Source organism: Rutidosis leptorrhynchoides, chromosome 7, assembly GCF_046630445.1.
Source record: "Rutidosis leptorrhynchoides isolate AG116_Rl617_1_P2 chromosome 7, CSIRO_AGI_Rlap_v1, whole genome shotgun sequence".
Taxonomy (NCBI): Eukaryota; Viridiplantae; Streptophyta; class Magnoliopsida; order Asterales; family Asteraceae; genus Rutidosis; species Rutidosis leptorrhynchoides.
This window is the reverse complement of record NC_092339.1, coordinates 20,002,974-20,025,278: the sequence shown is the minus strand read 5'-3', so window position 1 is coordinate 20,025,278 and position 22,305 is coordinate 20,002,974. Positions and strand designations below refer to the sequence as shown.

The window sequence follows — 22,305 nt, the reverse complement described above, 5'->3', positions numbered from 1 at the left end:
GAATGGTGTGTAATTATGATCTTTTTATCTTTTTTTACCACTTGACTACATTATCATTTAACATTTAGTATTGATAACTAACCACAATTACACCAAATTAAAATAGTTTTCCTAATAATAAATAACTATAATATAATATAATATCAACAATAATAATATTGTATGTTGATAATATTACAATAAAATGTAAGAAAGGATATTATTTATTTAACTATAAAATAAATTGTACAAAAAATTATACATATATAAACGAATTTTGGATAATAATCGTAAAAGATAAACAATTACAAAAATTGAAGAAAAACATAATATGAACAACAAAAACGTCTTAATAAACTGATATTGTAATATACATCTGATGTTTATGTGATTGATAAAATTAAAATAAAAGAGCAAAGCAACCTACAAAATGATGATGATGAATTACACATAGAAGATAAACAATTACAAAAATTGAAGAATTACCAAAATTGAAGAAATTTATTACGAACAATAATAACATCTACATAACTATAAAATATATTGTACAAAAATTTATACATTTATAAATGAACTCTACATAATTATTATCATAGAAGATAAATAATTACAAAAATTGAAGAAAAATATTATTTGAACAACAATAATATCTTAATGAAGTGATATTGCAAGATACATTCGAAGTTATGTGATTGATAAAATCGGTATAAAAGAAGCACAACAACTTACAAAAATGATGATGATGAATTTCCTTTGCAAAATGTGAGTAATATGAATATGAGAAGTGAGTATTCATAAAGAAAAATATAACCACTCAAGAAAAATGAAAGGAGTAGAGAGATGAAGTATTTAATTAGAGAAAATGAAACAATTGTAACTATTGATATTATTTAAGACATAACTTACTTTATTAATATAGAGTAATTCACATTGGCTAGTTATTATTTATTTTTATATTTATTTTTTTTTACCCTTTTATCATTATTAAGTACATATTGTGTATTACTTTTTTTAGTTCTTTTACTATTATTAAATAGATGAAGTAAGTCATAAATACTATGTAGTAGTCAATATTTATATAGAAAGATATTTTTATTAAACTATTTTACCTTATATTAAATGGGAAGACTAATTAAATTAAAAAGCTAAATGAGGCTCATATATTGACATTGGGAGTCACTTTTTAGTTATATATATATATATATATATATATATATATATATATATATATATATATATATATATATATATATATATATATATATATATTATATATATTAAATAATATTTTAATTTGTAAATAATATATAGATTACATATATTATTAAAATAATCAATGAGAGACTGTTGAGGATCCCTATATTTAAACATAAGTTGACGTTTTATTCATATAAACACATAAAATGATGTAAGTGATGAATGATAACAATTTAATGAGAAACTCAAAAGTTATAATTAATAATTACACATATATATATATATATATATATATATATATATAATCAAATTATATTTTAAATCATAAATAACATATAGATTACATATAATTACCTCATGATACATAACTTGAATATCCATATTTTAGTAATATGGTGTGATCTCCCTATTGTATGATTGCTATTGAAAATTGGAGATGACATACATATATATATATTCTGAAAATATATACATCATAATTTAAATCATAAATAATATATAGATTTCATATATTTACCTCATGATACATAACTTGAATATCCATCTTTTACTAATATGGTGTGATTTTCCTATTGTATGATTGCTATTGAAAAATGAAGATGACATACATATTTATAGGCTACAAACAAAAAAATTACAATATCTATATCTATATACATATATATATCCGAATATATATATATATATATATATATATATATATATATATATATATTATGAAAATATATACATCATAATTAAATTAATATTATATATATACATTTATATACGTATATATATACATTTATATACATATACATATTCCAATGTACATTACATATATTTACATCATGGTACATGACTTGAATATCCATCTTTTAGTAATAAGATGATGTGATTTTCCCATTGTATGATTGTCATTGAAAAATGGAGATAACATACATATTTATAGGCTAGGAAAAAATAACTTACTTTAGTAAGAAGATGAAAGGTTCGTATATTTATTGTTCATTTTTTATTTTTGATATATTTATTTTTTATTTTACTACTATTTATTTATTTATTATTTACCATTTAATTAATATTAAATAAATAATAACAATTTTTTTTTTTACTTTTAAACCATTACATTTTAAGGTTTAATGTGGCTCATTTATTGACATTGGGAGTCAATTTTTAGTTATGTATAGATAATTATATTATAATTAAATGTTAGCAAATAAATGTTTTCAGAATCACATTTATAGCCCTAGATTAAAAAATTACCTTTATCAATCATCTACTCTACTCTACCCTAGATTAAAAAATTACCTTTAGCAAATAATTATATTCATTCATTGTTTTAATAAAGACTTCTTCCTTCAATGATATCATCTTTTTTCGCAAAAAAATAAAAAAAATCTACTCTACTCTCTTCATTGACCAAGAAATGATTGAAACAATCAATCATCTACTCTCTTCATTCACCAATAAATCAATAATTTTACATCAACTTCCTATAATATCCTTTAACCAAATCAAATGCAGATCATGCATCCTTTTTAAAATGGAAAGTGACATGTACACAACTTTTTTACACAACCAATATGCTTTACAGTATTATACAGTACTGTAAAACATATTAGTTGTGTACATAACAAAAAAAGGTTGTGTACATATCATCACCCTTTCTAAATCCATCTAGATATCCATGTGCCTTGAAATCCCAATGCATTTTGGTTTTTTTTTTTTTTTTTTAACATTTAAAAACTTATATATTAACTTTTGTTTTTCCATGTGAATGAAAGAATTTTGAGTGAATAGATAAGCAACATATTTAACATCTATTAAATAATCGAACAGAAACTATAACAAATATTTAGGGCTCCACAAATGAGTTGAGTTTTTATTGAATCAAGCGAATTTGGTTAGTGTTTGGGCTTATAAGTCTGACTTTTATCAAGCAAAAGTCAAATCTCGATCTAAATTTTAATAACCTCTAAAATTCAAGGGTAATTTAGTAGTGGAGACTTGAAAATTTATAACGGATATACACTTTGGGCATTGTATTTCTATACAAAACTTGTAATACACAATTGTAGATTTTTTTTTTGAAAAGCAAGTAAAACTTTCATTCATATAATGGATAATTACAAAGCCCTATGATCTATACAATATGGAGATGCAATGTATTATGTAAAAAGTACGATAAAAAACAGGAACACACGAAAAAACATGAATGTAGAGACATTAAACACCGCGGCACTTGAACGAGATCAAGCTGGGTAGGAGTAGACAGACAGTACCGCACTTGCGATGACAAAGTTGACTACTACTACACATTTAACCAAGTGAATAATGGGGATCTAAGACATGTCTTCGTGCGTCTATGCGGGCTTTGAGGCCGAATTAGCCGATACCCATTCTTTGAATGTTCAAGGATGTGTAAAACGATGGGTTGATGAGCCATTGGTGCCATTCTAATGATGATTTCTTTGATCTTTTGGAAAACCATGAAAAAGTTTGTGCTTGGATCTCGGAGAGTATAGTGGCGGGGCACCAATCTTTTTTGCTAAAGACCTTGGCGTTACGGTTCTTCCATATCATGTAGATTGTGGTCCATTTTGTCGCTTGCCAGATGTATTTACCAAGGGTCGATGTGGTGAATGTTTGATCCGTTAATGTTGTGTCATGGAGGTTGGAGAACGTGTTTGTGGGGAGGTTCCACCAAGCTAGGATTGAGTTCTAAGTTGCTTCAGTTACAGTGCATTGGAATAAAATATGTTCCATGGATTCAACATGTGAGTTGCAAAGTGGACAAAGTATGGTATCGAGATCGATGTTTCGCTTGTCGAGTTCAACTCTAGTCGGGATTCTACCTAGTATGACCCTCCAAATGAATATGTTGATTTTTTGCGGTATGAGTTTGTTTCTTGGTGTTTTGAAGGTTGGGGTAGGTGTTTCGAGTTTGAGATTGTCGAGAATTGATGAGAGGGATTTTGTAGTGAATAATCCGGAATTATCTAAGTTCCACTTCCAAGTATCGGGGTTATCGAAAAGGTTAATGGAAGAAAGAAGGTTGTTTAGTTCCGACATTTCGTTAAGTGATCGTCCGTAAGGTTCTCGATTCCAATTCCAAGTTCCGGAGATACGCGAGTTGGAAGACGATATGCGTTCCGAGACTAATGCATTTTGATTTGATTCAAGCATGAAAAGCCTTCTGAATTGATTGCTAAAAGTTTCGTTTCCGCACCATTTTTCAAGCCAAAATTTGGTGTTGTTTCCATTCCCTAGGCGCTTTGTTATTGAGTTGGAGAAATTAGCACCGAGGTTGTCTGCGATTTTACCTGTCTAGATGATTTCATTCCAAATTGTGGAACCTGCAACATTTCTAGAAAAAACGTTAGTAACAACCCCTCCCCCTCCCCGTATATGCTCGAAATTATTTTAACCCATAATGCATTTTTTTCGTTATAAAATCCCCACCACCATTTACATAGTAGGGATATGTTTTTGCAGAAAAGAGATCCGATGTTCAACCCACCTTTATCGTAAGGTAAGAGGATGTGTTCTCATTTAATCCAGTTTATTTTGCTTTCAGATTCCGAGCCACCCCAGAAAAATTTTCTTCTTTTTGATTCAAGTATGTTAATTATTTTTACTGGAGCGTGGAATAAGGAGAAGTAGTAGAGTGGGGTACTTGATAGGACGGATTTGATTAGGGTGAGGCGGCCACCATATGATATGGACTTTGCTTTCCAGTCAGAAAGACGTTTGTCGAATTTATCAATGATCGGCTGCCATGAGGATGCTTTATTAGAGGGAGTCCCAATCGAGAGTCCAAGGTATGTGAATGGGGTGGATCCTGCCGAGCAGTCGATATACTTAGCCATCTCCTCGACGTCGTTTTTTTTTACGCCAATCCCATAGAGGTTACTTTTTTTAAGGTTTACTTTTAAGCCGGATATGTTTTCGAAGCATTTTAATAATTTGGAAATATTTTTCGCATTCCGTTTGCTCCATTCGCCAAAGAAGATTGTATCATCCGCATATTGGAGATGGGATACCACTATTTTGTCATGGCCAACACAAATACCGCGGAATAGGTCATTTGCTATGGCACGTTTGGCGAGAATATTGAGACCTTCCGCCGCGATAATGAACAGGAACGGTGAAATAGGATCACCTTGGCGGATACCTCTACCAGGGGAGAATTCCATGGTCGGGGAACCATTGATGAGGATGGAGATTGTAGAAGAGGAGAGGCATGCGTGGATGAAGCTGATCCATTTAGTGCCGAATCCCATACTTTTCATGGTATCAAAAAGGAAGTCCCACTCGATGCAGTCGAATGCCTTTTCGAAATCCACTTTAAATATGAGACCCTTTTGTTTTTTTCTTTTTAATTCGTCTATTATTTCGTTTGCTATTAGGACACTGTCAAGGATGTGTCTTCCTTTGAGGAAGGCGGTCTGTTATGTGCCAATAATTTTGTGAATTACTTTTGAGAGTCTGTTGGAAAGGATTTTTGTGAGGATTTTGTAATAGCTTCCGATTAAGCAGATAGGACGATATTCATTGAGACCGATTGGGTTGGATTTTTTTGGGATTAGTGTGAAGAAAGAGGCGTTACAACCCTTAGAGATTTCGGAATTGCACCAAAACCAATCAAGTGCTTTGATGAGGTCCTCTTTTATCAACCACCAATATTTTTTAAAGAATTTCATATTGAAGCCATCCGGGCCGGGAGCTTTTGAGCTGTCACAGCCACTAAGTGCATCCCACACTTCACTTTCGGAGAATCGGGCTTCAAGTATGAGATTGCCTGTATCGTTTATGTAATTGCGATTTGGGTCGTTTTCAAAAGGGCAATTTCCTTTGCGTTTTTTGGATATGAATAGTGTCTCAAAGTATTTTAATGCCTCATTTTTGATTATGTGGGGATCTTCGGACCATGCTCCATTTAATGAGATGCCGTGGATGTTGTTTTTGTTGGCTCGTCTTTTAATGAAGTTATGGAAATATTTAGTGTTTTCGCCACCTTCTAGATTCCATTTAATTCGGGCTCTTTGTTTTAACATGTTGTTTTTCTTTTTTTTTCTTTTCGATGTGTTGGACCTTTTCGTTTATCCAGTTTTTATGTTCGAATTCAGTTAGTTGTCTGGTTTCTGCAATTTTTTCCCATTCATTTGAGGCATCAAGGTGCGAAATGATTTCGGAGTCAAGGTTGCTAAGTTGGAGACTACACTTTTTAAGTTCAAGTTTTACATTTTTTAGTTTATTACGAAAAATACAGTCAGGTCGATTTCCGTTAACTGAGATTTGCCATGTGTTTTTGATGATGTCATTAGCATTTTTTAGTTTAAGCCATGAGTTGAAAACACGGGTAGGTTTCGGTCCAAAGTCAGTGAAGGAGTTTTTTAATAAGATCGGGCAATGATCGGAAAGGTCACGTTCGAGGGTTTTTGAGGAGATATCTGGCCAAATGTTAAGGATAGTTCCGGAGATAAGGAATCTGTCAAGTTTGCTGAATTTTTGTGTGTTGAGGCACATGCGTGTGAATTTCTTTCCGCCTAGTGGAAGATCGATTAAGTTAGCGCTATTTATGAAGTTGTTAAATTTATCGGCCCAAGTTTGTTTGAAGTAGCAATTTAAGCGTTCAGAGTTAGATCTAACTTCATTAAAGTCACCGAAGATAATGTGGGGAATATCAATGGAATCAATTAATTTTGAAAGTTCGGACCAAAATCTTAATTTTTTTACGTGTGGATGTGGGCCATATACGTTTATCATAATCATATCGGTGTCTGACCCTGCCCATTTCCCTTTAATTGCGATAAAAAATTCCCCTTCAATGGCGGAGTCAAATATGAAAGAAGACGAATCCCAAATTAATAATAAACCCCCCGAAGCCCCGAGTGAGTCTTTTTGTATGAATTTAAAATTTGTGTTATACCAAAAGGATTCGATTAAAGAGTCATCGGATTGACCACATTTTGTTTCTTGTAGCCCGAGGATGACCGGATTTTCTTTTTGACAAATTTGTTTGAGCCAATTGATTTTATCCGTTTGACCCAACCCGCGAATATTAAATGAAATGGAACACATTATAAAAAACTAACCAACGAATGGAGATGGTGGAAGATCAAAATTCGGGTTCTCATCGGATGCCGATGCCAAGCCCGAATTCGGTTGTGTCTTTGGTGCTACTCGTTATCTTGTTGGAATTGTGGTTCGTGTTGTCTTCTTTAGGCTTTGTTACTACTTTTGAGGCGTTCCCGGACAGTTTGGAAGTGGAGTTTGTTTTGCGGTTGAGTTGGGAAAACTTTAGTTTTTGTCCGCTTCTCGCGCAATGCTTTATGTATAAGAATTTTGATCGCGTGCTATTCTTAGGTTTCTCAGATGGTGGTTTGGTTTGGTGTATCGTGGGTGGTTTAGTAACCGGAGTGGGGCGAGCAACTTTTTTGAAGTTGATGGTATTGGATGAGTACATTGGTTTCTTTATGGCTCATGTCACATCGTGTTGTTTATTCTTAGATTTCTCCTTTGTTTTACTCATCGAAAAGTCGTGGATAGGATATTTGCTGTGATTATCATCGTTGGGTGTTCATCAATGGGGACCGTAGGTAAATGGCTAGGTGAATTGATTGGAATGGTTTGTTCAAGGGTAGTGTCAGCATGTGTAGGTTCAGTGGGTGTGGTGTTTGACAGGGTGAAGTTTGCGTGGGTGTGATGTTTAGGGATTCGGTGGGTTCGGTGGGCCCGGTGGGTTCGGCATTACAAGGAATGGTGGGGTGATTTGTTTGTATTGCAGGAGAATCCATGTTAAGTATACTGGGTTCTATTTGTGAGGCCCATGGATTGTTGATAGGGGATTTGGTTGGGCTAGTGGGCTTGGAAGATGTTAGGTTATGCATGATGTCGATTGGGCTTATATGTATAGGTTGGCATGGGTGACACTCAGGGATGTGTGAATTGTTGCTTGTATGGGAGGTGTTGCTATGTAAATGATGTCGGTTTGATGAGTTGGTTTCTACGTTTGTGTCCGAGATATGAGAAAGTCATGTTGGGGTTTCATTGTCATGGTCTGAGTTTACACGGTTGTGAGTGGAGAATTTGGTTGTTTCGACCCTTTTCGATGATGTGGAAGATGAGGTCTAGTTTTGATTTGTGTAGTTATGGTTAACATTGCGGTCGTCATGTTTATCACGTGGTGGCGGTGGGTTTTGATTTTCAGAATTTTGTGATCTATTATCGTGATCGTCATCCATGTGGGATTCGTTGTCCGAGGGATATTCGTCTGAATGTATATCATCCTCCCAAACCGATGAATCATTGTCCGTCGAGTTAAAATCTACATCTGTATTAAGATTTTCCGATACAAATGCATTAGAGATCTTTAAATCGTGATGAATAAAGACCTGGCCGAAAATTAGGGCGAGTGAACTTGTGTTGATGAGTGCTTTTCCGAGGGAGATGTCTTGCGATCCCTTCTCTTCTAGTGAGCAATTTTTTAGTTCTAAAACATCACCCCAACACTTGGCTATCTTATGAAAAGTAGACTCGTTCCAACATGTTAAAGGGACACCCCTAATGTCTAACCAAACCAAACGTCCGGATGATGTGTATTCTTTCGGATCCCAAGGGCGTATGTTATCTAACCAATTCCATAGAGGATGTTTTTTACCGAAGCTCATAGGATTAATAACATCAAATGCACATCTAATATCATCAAACAGGAGCAATACATCTTTACCACCAAGATATTTAGATTCAAAACCATTAAAGTTCTCGGACTTACATATTTCATTAAAATAATCGAGATGCTCAATATTCTTGATCTCACCGATGAGAGCGTGCCCGAGGAGATCGACTAGCTTTGAATCGGTTGGCACCTTGATGGAAAATTCTTTGGAGAAATATGCATCAATGTGTTTATTAACATGTATCTTATTGTTCAGAACATCACAGAAGGTACGATCATTAACGGTATTATCAAGATTAATATTACGGTTTACCTTCTGATTAGTACCCTGAGAATTCTGATTAGTATGGTTTTCGGCAGTCCCTTTTGTACCTTTATTTTGACCGTGAGCTTTGTAGACAACCAACAACATACCATCAGCTTCAATCCTATTCAGTTTCCTTTCCATATTGTCGACTTGATGAGGAGGTATATTCTTATATCTCACAAATCCGAATCTTTTTCCATTCTTTAGCCTTTTTTTTTGGTATATACACTTCCGTTATTTCGCCATGTTTTTTGAAAAGGGACCAAAGTTTAACCGAGTTCCAAGAGTCTGGAAAGTTGAAGAATAAAAAGGAGGTGATGCCATTGTTTACGTGTTTGAATTGTGATGGGGTAGGTTTAGGGTTTTCGGTTGTATGGTTGGGGTGTTTATGGTTTTCGGTTGGGTGGTTTGGAGGGGTAGGCTTATCGGATGAACGGTTATGGTTTCCAAACTTCTTAATTAGGTTTTTGTTGTGTTCTTGATGTTTGAATCGTTGATATAGTAGATTGTTTGCTGCATTCATACGGTTGAGAAATTGTGTGTTAGGGTTTGTTGGTTGCCGATAAAGAGGAGGAAAGGCACTGGAAGATGGTGTAAAGTTGGCCGAATTAGGGTCTGAGAGGTTCTTGCAGTTACGGTCAACCTTAATCCATACGCCAACATTATCGGGTTGATATTTTATGTTGTTGATGATGCAAGAATTGTTCGAATGCCGGTTCTGATGAGATATGTTTGGTTGTTTGTTCAAACGGCTAGATAAGGGTGTGAAAGGAGAACACGTAATGGGGAACATCTTAATAGGATAAGAAAAGAGAAGGCAAAGAACCAATACAGATTGAATCTAGATCTAGAACAAGAGAACGTAAAAGACTAATTAGTAGACAGAGATCAGATTGCCGGAATTAGACCTTGTAGATCGCCGCTAAATTTTTTTTTTTTTTTTTTTTTTTTAAGATGTTTTTCTTTGAGACAAATGAACAAACAGGTTGTGTGCAATAACAAAAGAGAAGAAAATAGATGAGGATCAAAAGGGTGACTACCAGTTAACAAATGCAGATTGGATTAAAAGAAAAGAGATGAAGTTAAGAGCGAGAAGAGAGGTGAAGATTTCACCGGAAAAAGAAAGGAAATATAGTCGTTACGGGTGAAATAGAGCCGTTATCAGTGAACATGGTGAAAGCTTTTTTTGGTAATATCTTTACATTTTGATTTGGACTGCTGTGTTTCCAGTTTGTTCCACAATTGTAGATTATATCAACCAAATCAAACAAGAACATACGAAATTACTCTCAATCGATGAAGCAAATATTGTCATTAACCAAATCAATCTTTTACAAAATACAAACAAGTAAAACTCTCAACTCACTAATTGTTTATGAAAAAAACTAAACACAAAAGTGAAACCCGAGTTCTGATTGTGGAAACGTTTACAACAACAACAACAACAACAATACCCAATTCCACTATAGTGGAGTATGGGGGAGGTTAGATGTAGACAGTCCTTTCCTCTACCCTAAAGTAAAAGGGAAGTCATTCCTCCACCCACGGATACCTATCGGTCCCCAGGTAGAGGAAGTCGTCCCTCCCTATTCTGTAGAGCAGAGAGGCTGCTTCCTAGGGACCTCCGACCATAAAGAACCATGAATTCCAATATGTGCAGTAAAAGTATACAAGTAAAGTAGATAAAAAAAAGAAAAAAAAGAAACTTTACCATGAATAAAGTATATATCAATACGATATGTATAGGTAAATAAAGCATGTAACAAAATAATGTAATATAACATATAATTAAAATATGTGCGTGTCAAATATGCAAGTATAACCAGTCATGTAAGTACAATAAGTATACGAAAACATGTTGGTAAGAAGCATGTAGGTATACTATGCAGTATAAGATAGATGGTATACAATGTAAACATAGACAAATAAGCATACAATGATAGCATAAAAGCATGTGATATGTAAGTATGTATAAATTAATTTCTATATAATGTAATACAAACATGTAACCATATAGTACAATAAATCCTCTGAAAATGCTACAATAAGTATAGATATATAATATAACCGTAATACAGGTACATCCAATACGATAAGGCACACAAGCAAGTAGGCAGGAAATATAATATAAATATATAAAAAAAATAAACAAAATGTAAAGCCTAGTCATCTATTCTAATTCTACTCCTCCACAAATTCCTATCAGAAGTCATGTCCTCAGTCAATAAGAGCTCCTTCATGTCAAGCTTCAATCTATCCTCCAACCTACGTCTGGGTCTACCCCTTCTCCTTACGCCCCCAACAACAAGGGTCTCGACTCTCCTAACCGGGGCTAAAAGTGGGCGCCTCAAAACATGTCCAAACCATCTTAGTCGTCCTTCCCTCAGCTTGTTGGTTATGTTCCCAACTTTCAAGTTCTCCCTAAAAACTCCATTTGGTATCAAATCTAGCATTGTCTTACCACACGTCCACCTAAGCATCCTCATTTCTGCCACCTCCATCCTTCTCTCCTGGGCTTTCGTCATTGGCCAACACTCCGATCCGTACAACATGGCCGGTCTGATTGCCACCTTGAAGAATTTCCCTTTCAATTTAAGGGGTACCTTCTTGTCGCACAATACCCCTTTCGCTGCCCTCCACTTCAACCATCCTACTTGTATACGATGTGTCACATCCTCATCTATCCTTCCCGATTTGTGAAGCATCGAGCCTAAATATCTAAAGGACTCTTGTGGAGGTAAAATTTGGTCCCCAATTTGGACGTCCACAATATCCTCTTGTTCCTCTTCGCTCGTCCTGAAATCGCATCTAAGGTACTCCGACTTAAGTCTGCTAATCCGTAGGCCATTTGATTCTAGGGCTCTCCTCCATTGCTCTATCCTTCTGTTAAGCTCATCCTGGGAATCCGAAACTAATACAATATCGTCCGCGAATATTAGGCACCATGGGATGTTATCTTGTATCCTTTGAGTCAGTTCGTCTAGAATCAAAGCGAAAAGATATGGGCTAAGGGCCGATCCCTGATGTAAACCTACCTCTACTGGGAAAAACTCAGTGTTTCCTACCGTCGTACGTACACGAGTCTTCGCCCCCTCATACATATCTCTAATAGTCCTTATATATCTACTTGGGACACCCCTAACATTAAGGGTCTTCCAAATCAGCTCACGCGGGACACAGTCATAAGCCTTTTCCAAGTCTACGAATGCCATGTGTAGGTTCTTTTGTTTTTCCCTATACTTCTCCATAAGGCTTCTAACGATGTGGATCGCTTCTATCGACGAACGTCCTGGCATGAAACCGAACTGGTTCTCTGAAACCTTTGTCTCACGTCGGAGCCTCGTCTCAATCACTCTCTCCCAAAGCTTCATTGTATGACTAAGTAACTTTATGCCTCTATAATTACTACATATTTGTGCATCTCCCTTATTCTTGTAAATGGGAATAACCTCACTAAGTCTCCATTCCATAGGCATCTTTGCGCTTCTAAACGTCATGTTGAAAAGGTTTGTCAGCCATCTAACCCCTTCATCTCCTAGGCACCTCCATGCCTCAATCGGAATTTGGTCTGGTCCTACTGCTTTGTTTCTCCCCATCTTTCGTAGAGACGATCTAACTTCCTCCTGGTTAATCCTCGTACAGAAACAGTTGTTTTGATACTCACGAATCTCATGGAGCTCCCCGTTCCGCTCGGGTCTTTCCCTACAGAAGAGGGATGCAAAATACTCCTCCCATCTATTCCTAATAAGGTCTTCTTTCACTATAGTTTGACCCGCTTCATTCTTGATAAATTTGACGTTAACCAAGTCCCTGCTTCTTCGCTCCCTAGCTTTAGCTATCCTATATATGTCATTAGCTCCCTCTTTAGAGTTTAGTTTCCTATATAAATCTTCATATGCTTTGTCTTTAGCAATAGCTACGACCTTCTTTGCTTCTCTTTTAGCTTCTTTATATCTTTCTTCTATCCTAGTTCTCTCTGCAGGTGTCCCTTCTCCAAAAGTAATGAGCTCCCTAAACCTCGTCTGTTTTAACGCGACTTTCGTTTGGACATCGTCATTAAGCCACCACGATTCTCTACTACTCTTATGGGCTCTCGATGTCCCTATTGCCACCCCTAAAGTCTCTTTTGCCACATCTCTGATAGTGGACGCCATGCGGTTCCAAATCTGATCTACATCAGTAGGGGCTACGTAATCCCCTTCTACCCTCAATCTATCAGCAACAGTCGCTCTAAAAGTCTCTGCATTCGCTCCGTGTAGGTTCTTCCAAAGGACTCTAGGTTGCACAACCCTGGCCCTCCTACCAACTCTTCCCCGAGTGACTAGGTCCATGACCAACAATCGATGCTGGGAGGAGCAAGTCAATGCTGGAAGGACCTTACAGTCCCTACAAGTCCTAAGTTCCCCTTTACGGAGGAGCAAAAAGTCAATATGGGTGCTACGACCCCCGCTATGAAAAGTAGCTAACTGAGCATCCCTCTTCTTGAAGAAAGAGTTTGCTACGACCATCTCGTGGGCAATGGCAAACTCCAGGATTGAGCGCCCTTCTTCGTTTCTAGGGCCAAACCCAAAGCCCCCATGGGCTCCCTCGTAACCTTCTGCCTCCACTCCTATGTGTCCATTCAGATCACCCCCTATAATCAGTCGATGGTCCGCTGGGCACCCCCTCACTACCTCATCTAACAATTCCCAAAAACTCTTCTTCTCCGCATCACTTAAGCCCGTGTGAGGTGCGTATGCGCTTATGACCGTGAAAGTCTCCTCCTTAATAATTAGACTAACCGACATAATCCTATCGCTAAGCCTACTCACGTCAACAATTATCCTTATGTAGTTTGCCCAAAAAGATACCTACCCCGTTTCGTGCTATCCTAGAACCCGAGTACCACAACCTAAAGTCTTTAATATCTACCGCCCCTTCACCCTTCCATCTAGTCTCTTGAACACACCCTATGTCTAAATTACTCTTAAGAAATGTATCAACGAGCTCAATCCTCTTGCCCGTCAAGGTTCCTATATTCCAACTACCCACTCTAATCCCACCCGGGGTAGCAACCCTATTACCCCCTCTAACCCCTCTAGTCCTATCCGCCCCTAATCTAGGAGGACATGACCTCAGGTGATCATAGGTGCTAGTAGGGTCTATATTAACCTATAAAGAAAATAAAAATTGAGAGAATTCAAAACAAAAAAGTAAAATACAATAAAGACCGGGCTATACAATAGTAAACAGTCAAAGTAATGCAAAAGATAGGAAAAAGATAGCAAATGGTAAGAAATAAATAGATGAGATAAGAAAATAAATAAAAAAACAAGTTCAGCAAGTTAGAAAAATACTCCGTATATTCTAATAATACCAATCACGTAACTAGTATACAAAAAAGTAAGGCTCACAAGATTAGGATAATACAGTCAAAGTAAGGTTAAGGGTAAAAGAAGTTTAAGGGTAGAAAGAAACAAACACAGCCTTGTGTAAACAAGGAAATTCCGGCAGCGGTGGCTAGCGACGGCACAAGGGCAGCAGGAGGCGGCGGAATTAGCGAGGCTTCGTTTTAATACCTGCGAAAAGAACAGAGAAAGTGCCCGGAAAAAATTCCGGCGAACTGAGGGACTGCGCGTGGCGGCGCGTTTCGAAACGCTTGCCGGCGAAAATCGAACTCACAGAATCAGAAAAATGCCGCAAGTTTAATGATGTAGGTTACGGCTTCTAATTCAATAGGCAGCTGAAGCGGCCCTGGTCAGCGGCGGTACACGTCCACAATTAGCGGCGTTAACCGGCAGCAGTCCTCGGCGGTACACGGCTAGCAGTCAGCACCCTCTTGGTGATGGAGCCCTGCAAAATTTAGAAAAAGATAACGGTTATGGGTTAGTTCTCGCGACGGCGCGTGCGGCGAGTGGCGGCGGGTGGCACAACAATCGCCGGAAAAAAAGGTACGGTTGGGTCCGGGAAAATTGCGCGAGTTGAATGGTGTAGGTCTCAGCTTCTAATTTGTTCTAGAATGGCAGCAATCGTCGATTTAAGTCCAAAGTGGGTTTTTGTTTTTTTGGAGATGTAGAGTCAGAGTCAGAGAGAAACGTTGGGAGGAGAGAGAAAATAATAGGAAGTTACACCGAATTCTCCATGAATGCTAACTTGACACACAAGCCCCCTAAACTTCATCCAGCATGACAAAATTATATATATAAAAATATATTTAAAACTCAATTCATTGATATAATTTTTATCAAATACTTTATAACGCAAATAAAAAAAATACTACGTACAAGATTGCTTGGGGAGTTCCTGTGGTCTGTCGAAAAACACTAACATGGTCAAAATAAAAATATTATTGGGAATCTCCGAAGTATGCAATTGTTGCATGTGAGTCCAAAATACTAACAAATGTTAAAAAAATAAGTTAAAATCCCTCACATGCTATGCACATGACGGTAAAAGAGTCAATTTAACTTCTCTTCCCTTTTCATTTAAGACCACAGATAAACGCAAGTTTAGGAGACGTGGCACGTTTTGATTGGTCTAAATTTTATATCCGTTGGGAGCTAGCAGTTGGCTTTTTTTTTTTTTTTTTTTTCTATAAATACACACTCTTTAATTTTCATTTTTCACACACTCACATATATACACACTCACATATATATAAAAGTTTATATCATCTTTTTGTTTTAGTAACTAAAAAATATGGATTTTTTAGCCTTAAGTATCGATTTATTATTCGATTCAACGTCGTCCGAAGAAGAGGAAGAAATCCAACCAAGAACTAGTTTTCAAAGACAACCACGACGTTTTTTAAATAGAGATCGTGAAGCAGCGGGTCAATTATTGTGGAACGATTACTTTTGTGAAAATCCGACGTTTCCGGACGACATTTTCAAGAGACGATTTCGGATGCGCAAAGTTTTATTTCTCCGTATCAAAGACGGTATTCTTCAACACTCTTATACTCCTAATGCCCCCGATCATTTTACTTTTTTCCAACAACGTCCGGATGCACTTGGACGTCTTGGTTTCTCAACTATTCAAAAAATAACTTGCGCGTTACGGCAATTGTCGTATGGGATGACCGCGGATATATTTGATGAATATATTAAAATGGCGGAAAAAACGGGTTATGTTACTTTAAATAATTTTTGCAAGTGTATAATTGACTTATATGGGCGGGAATATTTGAGGAAGCCTAATGCAACTGACATTGCTCGGTTGTATTCGGCGCACGAGGAGAAACATGGTTTCAAGGGAATGTTGGGTAGTATTGACTGTATGCATTGGGCATGGAAAAATTGTCCCGTTGCATGGAAAGGTCAATATACGAGAGGTGATCACGGTCACCCGACGATCATGCTTGAAGCGGTTGCTTCATACGATATGTGGATATGACATGCTTTTTTTGGGATGGCGAGTTCAAACAATGACATTAATGTGTCAAATCATTCTCCGTTGTTTGATTCCCTTCGTAAGGATAGAGCCGCACCTTCACCGTTTGAAGTAAACGGAAACCAGTATCCCTTTGGTTACTACTTGGCGGACGGGATGTATCCAATTTAAAAAACACTGATAAAGGGGTATACGACTCCTATTGAAGAGCCTAGAAAAAATTTTACTAAATTTCAAGCGAGTGCTAGAAAGCATGTTGAGCGTACATTTGGTGTTTTACAAGGTCGGTTTGCGATTTTAAAAACACCGGCACGAGTTATGAGTGTTAATAAGATAAGAAGGATAATGTATAGTTGTATTGTTATGCACAACATGATACAAGAAGATAACGGGTTTGCGTTAAGTACTTGGGAACAAGAATGGTTAGATAAACCCGAAAACCGGCCTCGTCGCAATATTCGGAGAAGGGTCAAAGATCGTCGATCACGAGAGAAAGAGATTCGCGATCGAGACGTGCACGATCAACTTCGTGAAGATTTAACGGCTCATATTTGGAACCTCCCGCCAAACTTTCGCTCGATGCATAACTAGTGTTTTTTTTAATAATGTATTGTAATGTTTTTTTTTTCGTGTATTTTTTTTAATTGTAATGTTTTTTTTTTTTAATAATTAATGTACTTTTGTCTAATTTATTTTATATTTTGTATTAAACAAAATAAAAAATAATTTAAAAACAATTAAAAAAAAAGAAAAAGAAAATGCCACGTCACAGTCTTGCCATGACAAAAGCCCCCCATTACAACTCCCCCCAAAATGTCATGGCCCAGTCACAATTTTTCCCCAAAAAGTGCATCTCCACCACTGCACATCACAATCACCAATATCTATGGTCTAATAGGTGAGTCGTCTTCTTCTTCCTTTTAAACACAAAATTAAACATGATTGTATACATCTCAAATTAAAAACTAAATATAAATAACAAAACACGGACAAAAGCTCCGTACATATCCTTACACTATCACAAATCGAATTTGATTCGATTCAGACCCAAATCACCAAACTCAAACTAAAACCCAAACCTTAAGACTGAAATCACGGGTTGAAGATGACGACAAGGTGGGTTTTCCTTTTGCTTACCAAGGTGGGTTTTGATTCGCCTAAAATGATGTTGGTACCGAAATAATGTTAGTGACCTCAAGTATCAAATGGATGGTGGTACCGGAAATTATTTACTATAACTGTAACTTGTTAGATTCCTCAAAATTGAAATGTTGAATGTCGGGTAAACACGTTAATGGCTTTAACGACTAAAAGAACTATTGTCGCCATACCAACAATTTGGATAATTATATGGGCTTTTATGATATTTGATTTACATTCAAGTGGTCATGAGCAGATGACACAACTCGTGATAATTGGTACTATTGAAATGGTGTTACCATAACCTTAAAATGTGAAAAAAAAATTGTGCCAAAATGTCCAGGTTCATAATGCAACCATTTGTGAATGGGCGTTGTAAATGATTAGTCAAAGATTGCACCTTTCTACTACAGGCCCGTCAGAGATGCGGCACATCTCCCTCTTTTGACCTAAGAATCTGCACTAATGCGGCACATCATGTTTATAAACGGCGCATTCATATTCCACTGTCCATTTCATATCTCCCGGTGATCACACGATGCGGCGCATCACTTAAGGATGCGGCGCATCCTGTTTAGTTCAACTAAGTAATGGTTTTTGCATTACACAAACCAATCTCTAACCTTTTTTTTTAGCTCCCCGTGGTAGTGGTCTGCCTCTTTTAGCGAGAGGTCAAGAGTTCGATTCTCATGGGGTGCAGCAATGCATACAAGGTTGCCCTTTACCCCTTAAATTCCACCCAATGATGTCTTCCGCACATTGCGTTGCGGGGGTAGTGGGGGAGGGGGTATTACCGCCCATGCCATCGGATTGGGCCGAGTTTCCTCTTGGGCAGCAGTTGGGGGCGCGTTATGCAACTGCGAAAATGAACGCGTGGGAGGTTAAGTCTTCATGGGTGATCCCGAACTGCTGTTCAAAAAAGAAACAAACCAATCTCTCGACACTATCTCATTAACCTTTTAACAGACGTATACTCCACACTCCCCGAATCCATTATAGAGTAAGATAACTACCACTTTCAACTTAGTAAATCCAAATCACTAAAATGATTTATTAGATCACAATAAAATCACTAATATCATAAAACATGTTTGAAAATAAAGACTTTTAAAAAATATTAGTAGACACTTATAGTGAGATGGTGTGACTATATCATTTATGTATTTACATTGCAACCTTAAAATCTCAATGAAAAATAAACATATTATAACTTTTAAAACCGAAAATAGAATGATGATTCGACTTAGCATTGAAAATGCACTTTACCTCGAATGATTGGTGGGGTTGTTCACAACTTTAAAGAGTACAACAATCACATGGGGGTGTTTTAGTACTTTCATACGATTACATGAAAATAGAAAAACAAGAGTCCTCACGTATTCAATTTTTGTCATGTATCATGGGAATAACATGGACAATAGTTATTTACTACCTATACTTCTTTATTTCTTGTTGATTTAATAAATCTCATCTCAATTTATATGTTCATTTTTATATAGTTTACTAACAATGGCCATGGATATCATATACAATGTTTTAAATGTCATTTATCTTGTTAATTCAATCTTTATGTTTCTCATATGGGTTCCCACATTTTGGTTATATAATCTCCTGAGGGTTTCCTACAAGTCTTCGTATCCTGAATCGCTTGCGGGAAAAGTTATGCTAATAACTGGAGCGTCAGCGGGCATTGGCGAGGTACCATTAATTCATATATTAAATTTATACGTGTTTGTAATGATTGTCGTCGAGGATATGCTTATAATCGTATTGTTATAATTTATTAAAGCATATGGCAATGGAGTTCGCTAAAGCAGGGGCGTGTTTGGCATTAGTTGCTAGACGAGAGGAACAACTTCGTTCGGTAGCCGAATGTGCTAAGGCAATGGGATCACCCGACGTGATTGTGATACCCGCCGATGTATCAAAACTTGAAGATTGTAGTATGTTTATTGATCAAACTATAAATCATTTTGGTAAATGTAAGTCCATCATCTTCATGTTTATTGGTAGTAACTAATTTTCCTCGTCGAAAACAAAAAAATTGTCCTATGGCATACTTTTTTTTTTTTAACTAAGAGTGTTTTTTATTAGTGTTGATCAAATAAAATGTTGAATTATTCAGCATTTTACCTTTTTTGTTTAGCACTTACAAATGTAGCATGATTATTTTTTGGGAGCCGAATTATCCAAACTCATAGTAACATTCTCTTATTACCATAAAAAGAGAATGTTCATTCAGGGTGATTATCAAAATATTTAAATCACTTATGTTTTATTAAATGCACTCTAACTTTTGAAAAATCCCCATGAACAAGCTAAAAATGAATGTTGATCTTTGATCTTGTGACAGTGGATTACCTTGTAAACAATGCTGCCATTGCATCGTTTGGTTTATTTGAAAACGAAGCTCGTGTATCCGATAATGTCCCGGTTATGGTAATGTCTCTAAAGTGTTTTTGTTTTACGAACTTCGTTGAGTAAAAGTTGTTAAGCGAACAAGCGTACTTAGATAGATACAAGGTACTCACTAGTCTGTAAATGAGTTGAGGTACTCGAGTTCGAGTCGTTAAGAGTATGATTCGAGCCGAATTTAAATAAGCTCGAGCTTGAACATATGGTTAGGGCCGATACTTAGTTATACCCGGAGGGGGTGCCCGCCCAGTCCGGATTAAAAAAAAATTACAGCCTAGCGAAACATATGATTCGAGTAGAAGTCATTTTTCTACCCATAGCGAAACATTTCAAGAGTAGAAAAAATCTTCTCTCTCAATGTTTTATGGATTGAGAGATTGCTTCGTCATGGACCTCTGGACAATAAGTATATTAAAAAGGTTAAAAAAAATGAAAAGGAAAAAGTGTGAGACGCCATGAAAATCGTAGAATTAAATTTTCATGGGTTTTAAACCCGTCTGAAGTTCAATTTAGGTTCTAGGCGACAGTTAAGTCATCAATAAATCGTTGACCGGAGGTTAAAAGAAAATATAATAATAATTTAATTATTAATTAATGAATCTAAGGAGTTAGCATATTACAAAAATAAAATAAAATAATACTGTATATAATAAAAGATAAATAAATTGCAAGATAGACGTAAGTTTCGTATAAATATATTTATTTGTAATTCAGGACATAAACTTTTGGGGATCAGTTTATACCACACATTTTGCACTTCCGCATTTAAAGAAGAACAAAGGAAAAATAATTGTGATTTGTTCTTGTGGGAGTTGGTTTGCGTCTCCAAGAGTAAGCATCTATAATGTGAGTAAATCCAAACATTCAATTCGATCAATGTTTACTTATATATTTAAATTCATGTATCGTTGAGTAATAATTTACAAATTTCATAAAACAGGCAAGTAAAGCTGCATTGTTAAGTTTCTTCGAAACATTGAAAATCGAGGTTGATTCTGCTATTAACATAACGATAGTAACTCCTGGAATAGTCGAAACAAGGTTAAGCAACGAGAAATGGTTACGAGAGGTACACTAAATTATTAGAGGTTCAGTTGCCTCTCTAGTATAGTGTAAAATTGGTTCAAGTGAGCTCGGCTCAATCATGTTGGGCCAAGCACTATCGAGTCAACTTAACCTCTGATATAAATACAATTCATTAGACCAGATTTTGTAATTTTAATTTTCATTCGATTTCTCATTTTGCTCTCCACTGCTAGGGATGCGCGTGGTGGATACCGAGACTAACACCTGAAATGTGCGCCAAAGAAATTATGAGCTGCATTAAACGCGGAGATAAAACTTGTACAGTTCCTTCTTGGATGAAGACGATATTCTTGTGGAAGATGTTGTGTCCCGAGATTTTCAACCGGATTATGACCTTTTTGTTCATTTCTTGGCCGAAGATTTCGTCGAAGAAAAATAGAATCCCTAACTTGAATTTAGCTCAAGTCTTTTGAAGAAAGATCGATATGTCATGTACTGTTGTTTTATATACTTTAATCGTACTTGTCTGATTAACAGAAGATAAGTAATGAATTATCATAATGTGCATCTTAATAAACAATTGATAAAGTATACTGAAATATCCACATAGCCCAATGGGCATAAGAAATAAGAAGATTATAAATAAAGATAAACAAAGGCCAGTGGGCTTTGCTCTGTTGATACATTCTAACAAAATGCACTTTCATCGTTCATATTTTCCAAATTCATGAGCTCATATATAATATAACAACAACAACAACAACAAAACTCAATAGTACATGAGTGCTGTATGGGGATATGAGATGTAGACAATCTTTCCTTTATCCGAGAATAAAAACAAGTCATTAACCCTCCCAGAATGAAAAACACTCTCAAAAGTAGAGAAATTCATCCCTCTCTCTATTATTGCTTCCGAGTGGACCTCAGGCCAATAAGTAGGAAAAAAAATAAAAAAAATAAAATAAAATTGAGACGCCGTGAAAATGGTAAAATCAAATTTCCATGGGTTTTAAATTCGGCATGAGCTTTACTTTAGGCTCTAAAAGTCAGTCAATTCATCAATAAATCGACGCTTGATGTCGACTCAATAACTAGAGCCGTTAAGCTCATATATAATACTCCAAATATAATAATTAAATTATATAATAATATAGATATAAATAATATAATAATATACATGTAAATAATATAATTTATAGCTAAATTA

At 36.1% G+C, this 22,305-nt stretch overlaps 3 protein-coding genes across 3 annotated transcripts; 2 read left to right on the top strand and 1 right to left on the bottom strand.

Moving 5' to 3' along the window:
• Nucleotides 1–6,189: 6,189 nt before the first annotated feature.
• LOC139859003 (uncharacterized) lies at nt 6,190–7,242 on the bottom strand. The gene has a single exon (XM_071847826.1). It carries the CDS (start codon nt 7,240–7,242, stop codon nt 6,190–6,192), a length of 1,053 nt encoding a protein of 350 aa, XP_071703927.1.
• An 8,582-nt stretch (nt 7,243–15,824) lies between these two features.
• On the top strand, nt 15,825–16,520 carry LOC139859002 (uncharacterized). The gene has a single exon (XM_071847825.1). It carries the CDS (start codon nt 15,825–15,827, stop codon nt 16,518–16,520), a length of 696 nt encoding a protein of 231 aa, XP_071703926.1.
• A 2,652-nt stretch (nt 16,521–19,172) lies between these two features.
• Nucleotides 19,173–21,571, top strand: LOC139859001 (11-beta-hydroxysteroid dehydrogenase-like 3). The gene is made up of 6 exons (XM_071847824.1): nt 19,173–19,355; nt 19,447–19,639; nt 20,011–20,096; nt 20,787–20,918; nt 21,013–21,141; nt 21,332–21,571. Exons 1-6 carry the CDS (start codon nt 19,173–19,175, stop codon nt 21,569–21,571), a joined length of 963 nt encoding a protein of 320 aa, XP_071703925.1.
• Nucleotides 21,572–22,305: the final 734 nt, after the last annotated feature.